Source organism: Parastagonospora nodorum, assembly GCF_000146915.1.
Source record: "Parastagonospora nodorum SN15 chromosome Unknown scaffold_28, whole genome shotgun sequence".
Classification (NCBI taxonomy): Eukaryota; Fungi; Ascomycota; class Dothideomycetes; order Pleosporales; family Phaeosphaeriaceae; genus Parastagonospora; species Parastagonospora nodorum.
This window is the reverse complement of record NW_001884576.1, coordinates 243,636-258,424: the sequence shown is the minus strand read 5'-3', so window position 1 is coordinate 258,424 and position 14,789 is coordinate 243,636. Positions and strand designations below refer to the sequence as shown.

At 50.5% G+C, this 14,789-nt stretch overlaps 9 protein-coding genes across 9 annotated transcripts; 3 read left to right on the top strand and 6 right to left on the bottom strand.

Moving 5' to 3' along the window:
* Nucleotides 1-148: 148 nt before the first annotated feature.
* SNOG_13823 (hypothetical protein) lies at nucleotides 149-1,402 on the bottom strand (the record flags this gene model as incomplete). Its single annotated transcript, XM_001803973.1, has 1 exon — nucleotides 149-1,402. The coding sequence occupies one exon, from the start codon at nucleotides 1,400-1,402 to the stop codon at nucleotides 149-151; it is 1,254 nt and encodes a 417-aa protein (XP_001804025.1).
* A 617-nt stretch (nucleotides 1,403-2,019) lies between these two features.
* Nucleotides 2,020-3,916, bottom strand: SNOG_13822 (hypothetical protein; the record flags this gene model as incomplete). Its single annotated transcript, XM_001803972.1, has 3 exons — nucleotides 2,020-2,805; nucleotides 3,290-3,532; nucleotides 3,560-3,916. The coding sequence occupies 3 exons, from the start codon at nucleotides 3,914-3,916 to the stop codon at nucleotides 2,020-2,022; spliced, it is 1,386 nt and encodes a 461-aa protein (XP_001804024.1).
* A 522-nt stretch (nucleotides 3,917-4,438) lies between these two features.
* On the top strand, nucleotides 4,439-5,445 carry SNOG_13820 (hypothetical protein). The gene is made up of 2 exons (XM_001803971.1): nucleotides 4,439-4,490; nucleotides 4,618-5,445. The coding sequence occupies exons 1-2, from the start codon at nucleotides 4,440-4,442 to the stop codon at nucleotides 5,347-5,349; spliced, it is 783 nt and encodes a 260-aa protein (XP_001804023.1). The 5' UTR covers nucleotide 4,439; the 3' UTR covers nucleotides 5,350-5,445.
* Nucleotides 5,446-5,512: 67 nt separating this feature from the next.
* Nucleotides 5,513-7,045, bottom strand: SNOG_13819 (hypothetical protein; the record flags this gene model as incomplete). Its single annotated transcript, XM_001803970.1, has 3 exons — nucleotides 5,513-5,535; nucleotides 5,562-5,933; nucleotides 6,127-7,045. The coding sequence occupies 3 exons, from the start codon at nucleotides 7,043-7,045 to the stop codon at nucleotides 5,513-5,515; spliced, it is 1,314 nt and encodes a 437-aa protein (XP_001804022.1).
* Nucleotides 7,046-8,760: 1,715 nt separating this feature from the next.
* On the bottom strand, nucleotides 8,761-9,294 carry SNOG_13818 (hypothetical protein; the record flags this gene model as incomplete). The annotated part of the gene is made up of 1 exon (XM_001803969.1): nucleotides 8,761-9,294. One exon carries the CDS (start codon nucleotides 9,292-9,294, stop codon nucleotides 8,761-8,763), a length of 534 nt encoding a protein of 177 aa, XP_001804021.1.
* A 221-nt stretch (nucleotides 9,295-9,515) lies between these two features.
* Nucleotides 9,516-9,947, top strand: SNOG_13817 (hypothetical protein; the record flags this gene model as incomplete). The annotated part of the gene is made up of 1 exon (XM_001803968.1): nucleotides 9,516-9,947. The coding sequence occupies one exon, from the start codon at nucleotides 9,516-9,518 to the stop codon at nucleotides 9,945-9,947; it is 432 nt and encodes a 143-aa protein (XP_001804020.1).
* A 105-nt stretch (nucleotides 9,948-10,052) lies between these two features.
* On the bottom strand, nucleotides 10,053-10,682 carry SNOG_13816 (hypothetical protein). Its single transcript, XM_001803967.1, has 2 exons — nucleotides 10,354-10,682; nucleotides 10,053-10,300 (listed from the first exon to the last, which is right to left on the bottom strand). The coding sequence occupies exons 1-2, from the start codon at nucleotides 10,604-10,606 to the stop codon at nucleotides 10,167-10,169; spliced, it is 387 nt and encodes a 128-aa protein (XP_001804019.1). The 5' UTR covers nucleotides 10,607-10,682; the 3' UTR covers nucleotides 10,053-10,166.
* A 1,983-nt stretch (nucleotides 10,683-12,665) lies between these two features.
* SNOG_13815 (hypothetical protein) lies at nucleotides 12,666-13,274 on the bottom strand (the record flags this gene model as incomplete). The annotated part of the gene is made up of 1 exon (XM_001803966.1): nucleotides 12,666-13,274. The coding sequence occupies one exon, from the start codon at nucleotides 13,272-13,274 to the stop codon at nucleotides 12,666-12,668; it is 609 nt and encodes a 202-aa protein (XP_001804018.1).
* A 517-nt stretch (nucleotides 13,275-13,791) lies between these two features.
* On the top strand, nucleotides 13,792-14,349 carry SNOG_13814 (hypothetical protein; the record flags this gene model as incomplete). Its single annotated transcript, XM_001803965.1, has 2 exons — nucleotides 13,792-13,938; nucleotides 14,107-14,349. The coding sequence occupies 2 exons, from the start codon at nucleotides 13,792-13,794 to the stop codon at nucleotides 14,347-14,349; spliced, it is 390 nt and encodes a 129-aa protein (XP_001804017.1).
* Between the last annotated feature and the right edge of the window lie 440 nt (nucleotides 14,350-14,789).

The following is a 14,789-nucleotide window of genomic DNA, read 5'->3' as shown; positions in this document are numbered from 1 at the left end:
ATATTGACGTCAAACGATATTGGGCCACGTGCTGGAAGAAACAGCCTTACACGGTAGGAGATGGAGCTCAGTCTAGAAGAAAACGGAACACGACAGAAAATCCGAAGAAACGCTGGAACGCAAGAACTGATCGAACAACATGGGAAGGTCATATCGCAGCCTCCTCTCTCGTCCAAACCGTCTTCTTGACAGCCTTCCCATTCACTGTCGGCAATCCGGCCATGCCAATCAAATAATCCCTTCCTTTACCCAACCAAACCGCCCAACTTGGCAACCACCACCCCATGAACGCACCCACACCCCCACTCGTTCCCATGGGCACCGCCATGCGCTCGCGCGTTTCCGTCTTGAACATACGATCCTTGCCTCTTGGTTTCTCATTCGGCAGCATAGCATTATATGATAGAAGATCGCGCTTCATGTTCACAGCGAGGACGGGTATTGAGTCAAGAATGTCCCAAATGTTGTTGTGCGAGTAGGACCCTACGTCGCCAATGGCGTAGACTCGTGAGCCAGCACCTTCTACGCGGAGGGTGTCGTTTGTTACGAGGTACTTCCTCTCGTCGAGGAGCGAGGTGGGCAACCATGAGGAGTTAGGTTCGACGCCATAGGCGGGGACATAGAGATCCGTCTCGAGAGTCTCGCCTTGGGCAAGAGTGACGGTTGTGCGGCCGAGTCTGTTCTTTTCTGCGCCGACGACGCGAGTATTGAGGACGACATCGACACCCATGGTTTTGAGTTTTCGCTCTGCGGCTTGACCGATGGCAGGGCGGAGGGAGGTGAGTAAACGATCAGTCGTGGTAATGAGTGTGATGTTAACTTTTCGCTCGGCATTGGTAAACCACCCAGGCTTTCCGTTACGATGTTCTGCTACTTCGGCGGCGAACTCGATGGCTGTGGGACCTCCGCCAACGATGACGATGTCGTTCGCTGAGTCGACCTTTTCGTTCGTGGTCTTGATAGCATCGAAGACGTCTTGTGTAGCAGCGCTTTGGGAGAAGGCCTGGTAATAAGTATTGCTTCCTGTTGCGACAATAAGGGCATGGTATGCGAGGTACTCATCGTCCAAGGACTTCCGACTCTTGTATGATACAGTGCGTGAGGTGATGTTGAGCCCTGTAGCAGTAGCCTCAATGAACGTAAAGTCGTCTGCTGAATATTGTTTGAAACCATCCTCGATGTTAAACATGAGCTTCTCAGCGGCCATACGAGTAGTCGAGGCTGACGCACGTGGAGCGGCCACTTTATAATACCAGTTCGAAGAGGGGTTGATGAGATACACATGGTAATTCGCATCGGCCTTGTCCTTGAGCACTGGGAGGATGTTCTTCAGGACGTCGTGTGCGACCATCAACCCACCGATACTACCGCCAACAACTACGATGTTACGTTGTTCAGCCATCGTATGGAATGATGAAAATGTTGAAAAGGTGTTGGCAAGAAAGTTGGCAAGATCTCAAGGCTCAATCTGGACAATGAAAAGAACCGAAGCTCTCAAAGTGTGGTGAGGTGTTAATAGGGCATATGGGATTCACATTGCGTCTACAATGAATACATATATTCTCTTGTGAATCACACTCGGACCTCTTACAGTGTATGGTGCACCCTACACGGACGAATATCTGAACGGTGGTCAGACCAGAAATTTCATTAACGATATCTCACCATTGTAACGCTCAGTACAGATACGCGTGTGGTCACATTGGACGGTGAGCTGCATATTGACGCAGGGGAAACGAGAAGTTGGTAATCCGGCGCTAATCGGAGCTCAAACACCCGTGCCGTGATCCGTGTGTGATCTTTGTCAGCCACAGCCCACGGATTGATTGGCTGTGTGATTCCATGATTACAAACCTGTGCGGATACAATTACACCGATTACCGACATAGTACTTCTTATGTTGATATGCATGGCTACTATTCTTGACATCTCAGACAAGTAGAAGTGATTATAGCACGTGTTTTCAACCGCTTACACTGCCAAACAACGAATATCTATACCGGCAAAATATGGCGAGTACTATCCCAAACTCCTCTCCACCCCCTCCGCAAACTCCCTACAACTCGTACAAAACCCATACGTGTTCGCACTATTATACTCATAGCACTCCTGCGCACTCTCCGGACTCGTAGTCCCACATCCATCACTCAATAGCACGCAATCATACCCTTTACTAAATGCATCTGTCAGCGTGCCACCCACACACTGATCCGTGTTGACACCGGTAAAGAACAATGTCTTAACCTCCTCTTTCTCCAGAAACTCCTCGCACGCAGTTTTGGCACCCCACAGTCCGGACATGCGGTCTTTGTGAATCCAGACGTCTGGGATGTTGGGGAGTTGGGAGCCTTGAGTGTATATGGTGTCGAGAGGTGGGTATAAAGCGGCGTTCCATTGGTCGCGCATGAGCAGTTTTCCAGCGTCGATTTTGGTGCCATCTTCGAGAGTGAGGGTGCCGCAGTCAGTGCCTAGGCCTTTGTATGCGGATTGCTTGTCACGGAGGGCGCCGTGCCTGTTGACGCTCACGCTTGCCGGATAGTCGCCGAATGCTCCTTTGCCAGTCCTGATATCAGAGTCTGCTGGGATGGCGAAGAAGCCGAATGCACGCTTGACTGCTGGTGGCATATTTTTAACTTCTTGCTCTGACAATCCCCAGTTTAGCCAAATGATACGGATGCCTGCCTTGCGAGCTGCGGGTATGGCGTGTTGCACAAGTTGTTCGCAGGCAGAATGACCCGCGCCTTTCTTGCGACCAAATGCTGAAGAGAGAAAGAAGTTTTGCATATCGATGATGACAAGTGCAGACTTGGATGGTGCGACGGTAATCGGAGTGTTGGTGGTTTGTATGGTTATTTTTGGTATTGTTGTTGAATTAGATGGATCGGCAGGGTGTGTAAGATCGAACCCAGTCTGAGAAGAATGAATCCAGAAGTTCGACGCGGAGCCGATGATGGCTTTGCGATGTGGTTCTGTGGGCACAGTGGAAGCCATGTCGATAGCCGAGATGATATCAAATTACTTAGCAGAATGTGGCGTCAAGCATGAATATAATGATCGCTTGTGAGAGATGTGAAGTGGTTTAGAGAACGGTTGCAATCTTGATTGTTAAAACAAACCAATGTATACCATAGGTTGAACTCCAAATGAGGCAGGAGCTTGGACTCATCTGCCGCAGCGGGGTAATCTGCCTATCTCCGAGATAGGCGTTATTATTCCCACCTTACTGATATCAAGATGTGTAATGGACATTGGTGTCGTAGTGAGGGTTTTCCATGCCAAATCGTTATACGATAGCCCGCGGCGCGTCTGCAGGCCAATCGATCTGACACATTCCCAATATCAAATGTTCAGGCTCCTCCATGAAGTTCACGTCTCCAATATACCCTAGCTTCCCGTATCCAACTCTTGCGAAGGCAGCGTATGTGTGGTCGCTCGAATCATCAACATACACCATCTCTTTCGTAGGTACATGGCGCAGGAAGACAGCCTCCGCGGAGAACATCGACACCAGACTCGTCCTGCTGACCATCGCCTGTTGGACCTTATGCCAAAGACGTACTGTTCGCGTCGTGAACTCGTAGACACGCCATCCGAGGCCGAAACGTTCCTTGAACATGGAGTCCAGTTTATCATACGGGGCCGTGGTTGCGAAAGTGCCCATGCAGACCATTGTGCACCCATACTTCACCTGTTCCGTGACAGCTTCGAGAAGGCGCTCATTCTCTTGGTCGAGAATTGCGGAGTCGGAGACGAGTATGATCTGCGGCCAACTGATGCCAATGTAATGAAGAGCATCTTCCGGGATAAAGGACTCGTGGACGGCGGCGCGTGTCAATAGCTTAAGGTTCAGCCGAGGATACATGTCACAGGATAGAACAGTAAAGCCAGCAAGGGAGATAACAAGAATGTTCGGCATGATGGAATTATAGAGGGTTGCCGAGCCTGTGCAAGAGCAGAGCCGTTTTGTCAACTCTGGAAGCCCTGGCGGTCGGCATGCTAGGTCTTCCCAAGCTCGGAATGTGCAAGAAAGAAAATTCAAGAAGGCGTTGCAAAGAGCGCAACGTTAGGAAGGAATGAAAGAGTTGAAGAAGAAGGGGGAGAAACAGTCGTTACCCTGACCTCAGGCAAATAACCCATGAGCCGTAAATATCTTTCCTGCAACTTACACAGCGCTCATCCTATACTGAGTTCATAAATCAAACTACAAATAATCACAATTTTTCACACTAGGATCAAGATCCGACTGTGATGAGATAGATGTACATTGTAGGTAGGCGGCCCATTTCCGTGCGATGTCATACACGCCGCCAAGGCCGCTACGGAAACGCCTCGGCTAAGACAATTGAAGCTCCGATGCTATCCCCCACCCTTGCCTCTGATCGTGACAACATCTGCAGCATTTCGCAACGAATTGTGGACGCCGAACAACACACATCACAATGTCAAGTCTGAGGATATTAGTGCCCGTAAAGCGGGTTATCGACTATGCGGTAAGTTAAACACTACGAAACTTTCAACCATGAAATGTCACCACCATGAACATAATGGATGACGAACATGACCATTATCCACAAGCCAAACTACCGAAGGCTCACATGTAGCTAATATCGAGTAAAGGTCAAACCCCGTGTCAACCGCGCCCAAACCGCCGTCGAAACCGCCAACGTAAAACACTCAATGAACCCCTTTGACGAGCTCTCCATCGAAGAAGCCGTGCGCGTGCGCGAGCAAAAAGGGCACCACACCTCCGCGCCCAAAGTCGAAGAAATCGTCGCTTTCAGCGCCGGCCCGCCGAAATCCCAGGACATCCTGCGCACCGCAATGGCCATGGGCGCCGATCGCGGCCTGCACGTTGTGGTCGAGGAAAAGGACGCCTTGGAGCCATTAGGCGTTGCTAAGCTGTTGAAGAAAGTCGTCGATGAGAACAAGAGCAGTTTGGTCATTCTGGGCAAGCAGAGTATCGATGATGATGCGGGGCAGACGGGACAGATGCTTGCGGGTCTGTTGAATTGGCCACAGGCGACACAGGCGTCGAAGATTACTTTCAAGGATGAGACGGTGGAGGTTATTCGCGAAGTTGATGGCGGTGTGGAGACGCTCAAGGCGAAGCTGCCCATGGTCATCACAACAGATTTGCGCTTGAATGAGCCGAGATATGCTAGTTTGCCGAACATCATGAAGGCCAAGAAGAAGAAGCTGGATAAGAAGACTCTTGGCGATTATGGACTGGATACCGAGTTGCGGTTGAAGACGGTCAAGGTGGCGGAGCCCGAGGCAAGAAAGGCGGGAGTCAAGGTTGAGGATGTTGATGGCATGATCAGCAAGTTGAAGGAGCTTGGTGCTTTGTAGGCAACGCTAGGAAAAGACATGTAAATATATGAAAGATCTCACGAAGCATGGAATCAAAATGAAGTCAGCCGGATACCGGCTGACATGATTTATTGCATTTCATCATGTTCAACAGAGAAGGTTTCAGCTCCCCTGCATCCTCTTGAACCTTTCCTCTGCCGCCCTAGCTCTTCGCTCCCTTTCTATCTTTGCTCTGGCTTCTGGTGTCAAACCTCGTGCCTCCTCCTCTCTCAGCTCCGCACCAGTCTTGACAGGCAAAACGCCCAACGCTTTACCCTTGCCCAATCGCTGCTCCCTCCGTCTGGCCTCTTCGGCTTCGCCTTCTTTCCGCACGCGCTCTGTCTCCGCTTTCCGTCTTTCGGACTCCGCCTTGCTTTCTGCAGCCTTCTCCGTCTTCTCCTGAGTGTCGCGCTTTTCAGCATCTGCTCTAGAAAGTGCAGAAGGTACTCCGGCTTGATCCCACTGCCAGACCGACTCGCCAAGCTCATGTCGCGCGACTCGGAACGCATCACGTGTTGCGCGGTCACCAGCTACAGTGAAAGGTGTACGAGCATCATCGTTCATGATGGTAGGATCTGCGCCACCTTTGGTCAGCAGGGCGAGAACGATGGGTGCGGAATTTAATGATGCAGCAAGATGAAGCGGCGTTGGCGTATGGTGATTTACGGGTAGAAAGTTGAAGGTTGGCGGAACGTTGTTAGACTTTAGATAGTTGAGCAGCGCCGGCACCTTTGACCGCTTGATCAAGGGTATAATTTGTGACGGTATGTAAAGTAGCTTCCTCTTCTTCTTTTGATGGCTTCTGTGCCTTCGGCTTCACTGGAGCGGGTGTCGGTGCGGTCTCGGCTGGAGGAGCGTTCAACGCAGCAAGAGCAGCCTCGTCGATGGTGCTTTGCTTGACGCGAGTAAGCTCCACAAATGCGCGCATGAGTTCCTTCTGTGTTGCACGTCGTGTACTAAACGGGAATCCTCGATTACGCGGGTCGTTGTTTCGCAAGACCTGGCCTTCGTATGGCCCAAACAATGTCCGTCGGTTGGTCGCGCCAGTCGCCCGAACGAAGACAAGCTCGGCTGTGTCAATCATTGCCTTCCAGCTCGACAGGAGCTCGCGCACTTCATTCACGAGTGCAGTTTCGTTGTATCGACGTATCGAAGATCCGGCAGAATGCGCGTTCCCTTTTGCGTTGTCGTTTGCCGATTGCGATCCACCTTGCTTCCGTCGAGTGGTATATCGGTGGAAGGTCTTGTGTGCAATCACTGTCGCCGACCGCTCATCCACACCGGTGTGTTTCTTGCCCATCTTAGGCGCCAGAGCTACGACCATGGCCGCAAAATGACCACCTCCTATCATACAAAGGAAGTAGTGAGGACCGATGTCTGCACCAGGCAAAGGGACGCCACCATCAGGCTTAACTTTTGGAGGCTGCGTGGGTGACAGCTGTTTCTTCCGTATTGTCTCCAAGATGTGCGATTCCTCCTCTTGCTCTTCGTTCGAAAATATGGCACGGTAGACTCCTAGCGATAGGTTCTCTGGCAAAGATGGTGATCCAAACCACAATAACGGTGGCTTGCCAGGCCCGCGCTGCTTCTTCCGCGCAGCAAACTCGTCAAATTCTGGGTTCGATATCTTGGCCTGCTTCTTGAGAAGTGCACTCAAGGTCGAGTCCTTCGGCTTGTTTCCATCTTCGATCGTCATCGTCATCGTCCGATTCGTCCGACTCTGAGCCTGATATGCTCTCGTCCAAGTCTCCAATCAGCTTCTCAAAGTCCGCCTCTCCAACGGGCTTAGCGCCTTTTATCTTCTGCTTCAGATTGTAGCCATGAAGATCAGACCGGATATGACTGCGCTGCTCATCGACTGACGCGAAGCTCAAGCCGCACAGAGAACATGAAGTGGCTCTTGCTGGACCAGTTTCCTCTGTGTCTGTCTTTTCGGTTGACTCGGAGGTGCGGGTCGGAGTTCTGGGAGGTGACTGTGGTACTGGGCGGTCGGATTGGTTCTTGAGTGTGAGAGTGGCTAAAAGCTCTTCGGGCAGGTCGAAGACTGTGCGTGTCAGCAATGCACATGCAGAGGAACATTTTGTATTTTACCGTAAAGCGGTCGCTGCAGCAAGTTCTCTGCTTTCTGAGACATTTTGGGGCAATAAATCTTGATTTTGACGTTGAGTGGTCTGTCGAAGGTTGCGACTTGACGATTTGGTGGGGAGTCAGAACGGGCATGACGTGCATTCGAAGGCGCGAGTCAGACATCTGATGCGCTAAGCTTTTAGCGCGTTCTGTCGCCTTACGTTCCTGAGGTGAATCACGCCCACCTGATTCCGAACATACACAGACAAAAACAACTGGCTCCTCTGCGCACGGCTTCTGAGACAGCGGCGCGATGATGTATTAGAGGGAGACCCCACACCGACTATGTCGAGCGACGGCCTCAGTTTGTTGAGTGTGACAAACGTGACAAGCTTCACCAACCTTTCCGGAGTGGGCGGTCAAATGTCGGATGCTTCAATTTGGCAGGCAGCTATGGCCCAACGTTGCCACTGATGTCTCTGGCCAAGTCTTTCCAACGTCTTAAGGGATTTGGAGTCGTATGGATCCGCTTGCCAGGGCAGAGTCGAGCCAAGGCCTATCAAGCACTGATACGCCTCTGCAACGATCACCGGGAGTCCCTTCCGAAAATATACGTATCAGGAACAAAATTTCACGTTTACTTGATAACTATGAAGACTTGCTACAATGCTTCAGTGCTTTGAGGGGATTACGTGCACTGGATGTCGACTTTATTAGTTTCCTTCCGCTCAAGGGATATCTTCCGAATCATTACCATAGGCCCCCCGTTCCACATGCGGTGGTATATTCCCGATCAGAACGCATATTAAAATGCCTACCGAAAGGCATTGGGCGTCTTGGTCTTTCTGTGAATGAATCTGCCAATTTCGTGGGCGGGCACATCGATAGTTATATCGAGACCTTTCTAGCGACGGCACCAATTTTCCTGATACTACAACCAGCGTTGAGGAAATTATCGATTGTGGATTGGAAGCCGCTAATTTTTCCATTTCCATGTCAAACCCATAACCACCTTGAACCCTTAGACCTCTACGATGTGAGGTGTTGGCAGCAACGTCAAGACTGGGATCAATATGAAGACTAGGAAATGGTTGATGTGGTCGACTGTAGAGGAAACATTGTCGCTGCTAGCAGTGGCGACATCGTCATGGATCAATACTTATCTGAGCCACCTGTGTGGTACTGGAAAGAGCTGCGCAGTAGGTATTCTGTAGGAGACGCGTGTATTGCGGAGAGCTATAATCGCATTTGAACATCGCCCACGGCTGTGGAAAACCACCGCGAGAAGTGCGCGAGCACACCATGTATCATCTCCCATCCTCGCTTGACTGTCAACAACATCGATCAGTAAATTTGGACCTCCAGTATCTCCCAACAAATCCACAGCTTCTTGTCGACGTCAGTATCATGAACAGCAATTCGTATCAGCCTTCCTGTGGGTCCAGTATCCCCATCTTTGTGCGTTCGTTCGACTGTCACTTTGCGGTCGTTCTTTTCATTCCTGAGAATCGCTATGTCGAGGTTCAGGTACTCTGTAAGCTTCGTATCGAGAGCCTCCAATCCTGCTTGCAGACCTGTTTGGGAACGGAAAGCTACTCCATTGATAGCGCAAGTCGATTCACCAGACGGGTCCGGTTTTTCAACACCAATGCGGACCTGCCTGTTGCCCCTATCAGGATTGGGTGTCGGAGCGGACCAGTCGTACCTTGGGTCCAAGGGTGTCTCCAACTCGCCAGCTTGAGCGACAGTACGATTCAGGATGCGTGGGTTGGGTGGCTTTTGGGCAAAGTGGTTTGTGCGGCGCAAGATTATGAAGACGGTTGCCTGATGATTGCTGAGGTCGATCTGGGTTGGTGGGAGTCGCATCATGCCTGTCATGACTGAGGTACAGAACACTACGGGATAATAAGATGGTATTTATGGCTCTCGCGATTGCTTATAGCATTTGCGAAACTGACAGCCATCTTCACGTGGTCAAACAGACAATCTACACATCGCTTGCTTCAGGCTTGATCATTTCATCACAAGCCAAGATCATGCATATCTAAGTCCTCCACGATCAATTCTCTCGCAATGTGGTCCAATTTCCTAACTGCACCATGTACTTGGCATTCTACATCATCCGCGTCTCACATGCCACCCTCGTCAAACCTACCATCAGACGCAGTGAAGTGGTGTTCTCCACGCAGCAACCCGCAATTAGCTCTCCAGATCGCAATTACGCATGGGCAACGAAATCGACGACGCTCCCTCAAGATCCCTCCACGCACGTTACATTTGACGTGGCGATTGAGAAAAGGAACGGAAACTATATCGACGGATGTGAGATTCACTGGGACGTTCACAAGGCCAATACGAGAGTGACTGAGCTCGCGGTGAAGGAGTTGAAGGATGTTATGGATATGGGGTTGGAGTATGAGTTTGAGTGTCGGTGGAGGAAAGACGAGACGAGTGCAGCTGCGCACTTGCGATTACCGGTCACGAAGCGATTTGTATCCTTTCAGATTCTAACGATGGATGTTGATGCATAGACACCTCGCTGTAACCAAGGCCATGCGCAAGTGCACATCACACCCAGATGAGCTAGCTCAAGAACAAGCATGTGGCGAAGATCACGCGGAAAGAAGCGAGATTTTGGTACGAGATCAACTTGCGTCGATCCCGAGATTGAGGATTACATTACAATATGTACACACTACTTTTAAGGCCAGTAGATCGAAAGGCTAATATCCATCCATCGTTACACATATCTAGGCAATGGCGCTGGTGACAGGGACGATCTGGGTGTCACGGAAGCTACCATCCTCCTGGTAGGTGGTGACTGGGAAGGGAACAGATCCGAAGACGGTGACACCGTTGGGGAGGTTCTGGGTGAGGTTGAGGGCTGCAAAGGATTAGTTCACGTTACAAGAAATCCCGATTGCAGAGGATACTTACTGGCTCCGTCGTAGGAGAAGTCAAACTCGACATGGTCGCAGCGGTGGAAGCCTTCGCCGTTCTGGACGCAGGCGTTGTGCAGCTTGTTGTCGCCGGAGTACTCGTCGGAAGTGAACTCCGCAGTGAGGTAGAGATCCTCGACAACGGGACCGAGGGTCAGGCTGGCGAGCCACTGTCCCTGGGGGTTGGCGCGGGGGAGAACGGCAGCAGAAGCAGTGGCTGCGAGAGCGAGGACGACGGTGGAGAACTGCATATTGATGGTGATGGTATTAAAGGTTGGTTGGTAGATGGAAGGATGTGTTGGAAGTGATGAGTGATGGTGGTGTCTTTCTTGCAAAGCAGAATCGTTGGGTTATATACAGTGTTGACCGCTACCGAGTACTAACGTGATGCACGTCTCTCGTGTTAATGGATCCTAGCTTACAACGGTTGCAGCTATGAGGATCTATTTTCGCCTTGCATGGCGAGGTACATCCTTGAGCAGCGGTGTGGAGTCGCCTACCCTTTCCGTGCCGATCGATCCTTGCCCCCTGGATCACTGCAGCGGACGATTAGCCTAGAACGCAATCCTACCAGGAGAAACATTGAGGTAACCCTGGACAATCGATAACCCTACGGAGCATCCCATCCTGCTTAGCCCAATTGGTGCGCTGGCCACTTTATTTTCGGATGGGTATTGGCTGCTGGAACAAGGCATGAGGAATTACTCGCGCTGACAGGAAAGGAAGTGGACATGGAAATCTCCGAGCTACTCTATTAACCGAGACGGTTGGCGCCGCTCGAGCGCGAATTTACCTAGGTAAGCTTTTCCGCGCCGAGAACACGAGATCACGTGAGGCGCGGCATAACATCGGGTTTCAACCACGGACGTGCGTCGACAATGACGGTGCAACGCTCACCGGAAGAAGACATCACCACCGACAACATCATCGGACGACCTGACAATGGCCTTCAGTCCGGTCCACAACGGGTCTGTTATCACGCACCAGCGACTCGCAGCAACACTTCTTTTTTCGCAAACTTGTCCTAGACTGGTACCCCTTTCGTATCCGTCACGCCGCGGAGCCGCAAGTATGACTGGCAAGATATATGTGAGGTTTTGAACTTGCTCTTTTCGACGGTTCAGTCGTATCAATGACTTAAGTCATTTCACCGACTTCTTAGGCCTGAGATAGTGGACGGTCGATATTGATCAAAGAGAAGGCCACCGTCAAGGTTCCCAATCAGTCAAGCATGGCCAACTCAAAAAGCACGCCTATGTTACGGCGTAGCAAATCCACATGTGTGGATTTGAAGCGAGCTCTTCGGCACTTCGGCATCAAGTCAGTTCGACCTGACGGCAGTTCAGGTACCAATCATTGTCTGTTCACCCAGGCATACAGTGACACTTGTGAGCTGCTCGAAGAATACTTGAATTTCGGACATGCGACCCGCCAGGTTCTTCATGACATGGTATACTTAGGCACGACTACTTCAACTCCCACCAATCATGCTGTTCGACGTGCGAATCGTGTTGCAACAATATGTGAGCCCATCCCTCCTGCGCGTTGCTTCTTTGTATCCATTCCATGGCAATCATCCTATTTCTCATCGCGTTCCTTAAATCCAGCATTCACTCAAGGTGCTTATCCCTAGCGCTCAAAACGTCAACCTTCCACCCCCGACGAACTGCACAGCATGAAGATGAGTCGGTCCTCGGTATGCGAGCTCTGAACATGATGTGGCAGCCTTCTGGGTCATCCGCGAGAATCACGTCGGTCTCATCGTATTGGTTATGCGCTAGGTCTAATGTGGGGAACGTTGCAGTGCTGGATGTTAGAATGTGCTGGATGAGAATCTCAGGCTTGGTGGCTCGCTTCGATATCGACTGCATTATAGCATAGGCAATCATGATTACTATACTGCAAGCTCGGATACTAGCTTTTTTTGGGCGTAACAGCGTGCAGAAAGCAGATTAGAGTGCATCGGCCTCTGATCATTAGACTTCACGACCAACTGATGACTAGCAAACGTATAGTCGACTGTTTCCGGTTATGTTGAAAGCGCCTAACGAATTATCTTATGGTGATCCAACGCTAAGGGAAAGATGTACAGGAAGATGGTCGGTGCCTCGTGGCATCAGACGTCAACATTGTTGAGCTAGGCGGCGATTGCATGATTTGACGCCATAGCTCTTCAGGATGGAAGACTTTGTCAAAAGAGTCAGGGCCGTGAAAATGCAAATCGCGGATTGGTGAACCGCAGTATGACATGAGCTTGATTGAGGAAATTTTCAGACACTCTGTACTCGTGTCCTAAGAGTTACGCCACGTCTACACGCCCTTGCCCTCGACATCGTCAAAAAAATGCATGTCTTCGCCTACAGCCACCTCAATATCCATCTTCCTTCTCTTCTTATCTCCGCCTTCCTGCACGTCAGGCTCCTTGGCTCTCCAGTTCGCTCGGTCCTCTACATCCACGATGTACAGCTTGTACCAGAGAAAGCTGTCTCTTCGCAGCCTGATCTTGATGCAAGTGTCGTCCTCCCACTGTATTTCAGCTTTGTCGTTACTATCGGGCGCATCGTAAATGTCGTCTTCGGGGTCTTTGTTGCGCATATTGTCGTTTTTGACCCTTTCTGCGTCATGTTCTTTGACGGAGTCGGTGATTTCTTTGAGGTGATGAAGTGCATCGTCTCGAGAGACGCTGCCGTAGGAAACGTGCACGTCTTTGCCGTTCATGTTGATGATATCGAAAGCGACGCGGTATGTCCAAGGGCCACCGGCGACTTCCTCATCTATAACAGTGTACGTCTTGACAGTGCGCGTCGTGTCAGCTTCCAGAGCTGCTGGCAGCCCGGTTATCGTGATATCCCTGGTTCGGCAGGATGATTTGCTCTCATTGGCTGCCTCGAAGCGCACAATGAAGTAGAGTGACGGCATTTCCGCTAGATTGACGAACAGATGATGTGAAATAATACTGTGCAAGTTTTGTGGGAGTAAAACACGCTTGGACAAGCTTGGGCTAGTCGCGCCGCCAAGGGTGAAAGCACAATTCACCACTGATTGGCCCGAGCCGCCATTATGACGTGGATCGAAGAAGCACGCGTAAATTGACTGAAGAACTCATTGTTCACTTGCCGCTAGTGCATGGATATAATTTCTACGCTTTCCCTCAACTAGTCCCTGATGTATCTGTGATAATTATTGTGTGATTTGGCAGCTATCATATGCACATTTGCGAGTACATAGTTTTGAAGCAAGAATAAGATTAACATACTGTTTCCACACAGGTTAATGTCGTCCTATAGGTATAAAGATCCCTTCTACATTTCTAACTAAACCTCCAACTCATCCAACAACCTATCTTCAGGCTTTCACATTTGCCCTTCCATACAGCATTCAAGTCGATCACTTGAGCACACCACCCATCCCTTTAGCATATCTACCACTAAAAGATATGTCAGACTCGTTTTCTGCGCCTGTTGAAGCTCCTATCACCGTTGCCGAGCTCATTCGCGCGAGCGTGACCGCGCGCATTGAGCGAGAAGCCACCGATAACATTGGTACAGCATCCATTCGTATGGAAGAGCTTATAGAATCGTTGGTATAGGAAGTTGGCGAAGCAGCATTTATCAATCTTCTCGCAGAGCCAGGGCTGTATCAAGACGAGATGGCTCGTTTTGTGCGCAACACGTTTGGTATCGGAGTGTCGCAGGCGAGCGTAAGCAGGGCGTTGAAGTCCATAAAGTGATCTAAAAAGACAACCCGGCAGGTAGCACGGAAACAGAACGCGGATCTTCAAAGCTACTACTTTCACAAAGTCTCGCAGTTCTGCTCCTATCAGCTCGTCTTTATTGATAAGTCTAGCTGCGACAAACGCATCGGCACACAGCGCACTAGCTGGTCGCCTGTCGGCACGACGCCCGTCCAAGTCACTCAGTTCCACCGCAACCAGCGACATCAGATCCTAGCAGCATACACCCAGGATGGTGTCCTGCTCTCGCGCGTGTATTAAGGGGGAACGGACAGCGCCTTGTACGAAGATTTTGTAGCACAGCTTTTGCAACATTGCAGCACAGAGTCTAAGAGACATTCTGTTCTCGTGATGGACAACGCATATTTCCATCAATCCGACCGACTCCGTCAGATATGTGAGGACGCTGGCGTAGCACTTCTCTATCTGTCTCCGTACTCGCCGCGCTTCAACCCAATCGAAGAGTTCTTCGCGGAACTAAAGGCTTTCGTCAAGAAGCACTAGCAAGTGTTTAAAGAGGCGCCAGGACAGGGTTTTGGTGTGTTTCTCAGGTGGTGTATCGACGTTGTGGGCGAGAGACAAGATAGTGCGAGAGGTCATTTGAGGCATGCCGGCATTACAGTGGAAGAGCCTTGAGTGTGGTGAACAAGATAACATACTGCAAAGCTATATTTCTAATAATTCATCCCAATTCTTCAAGT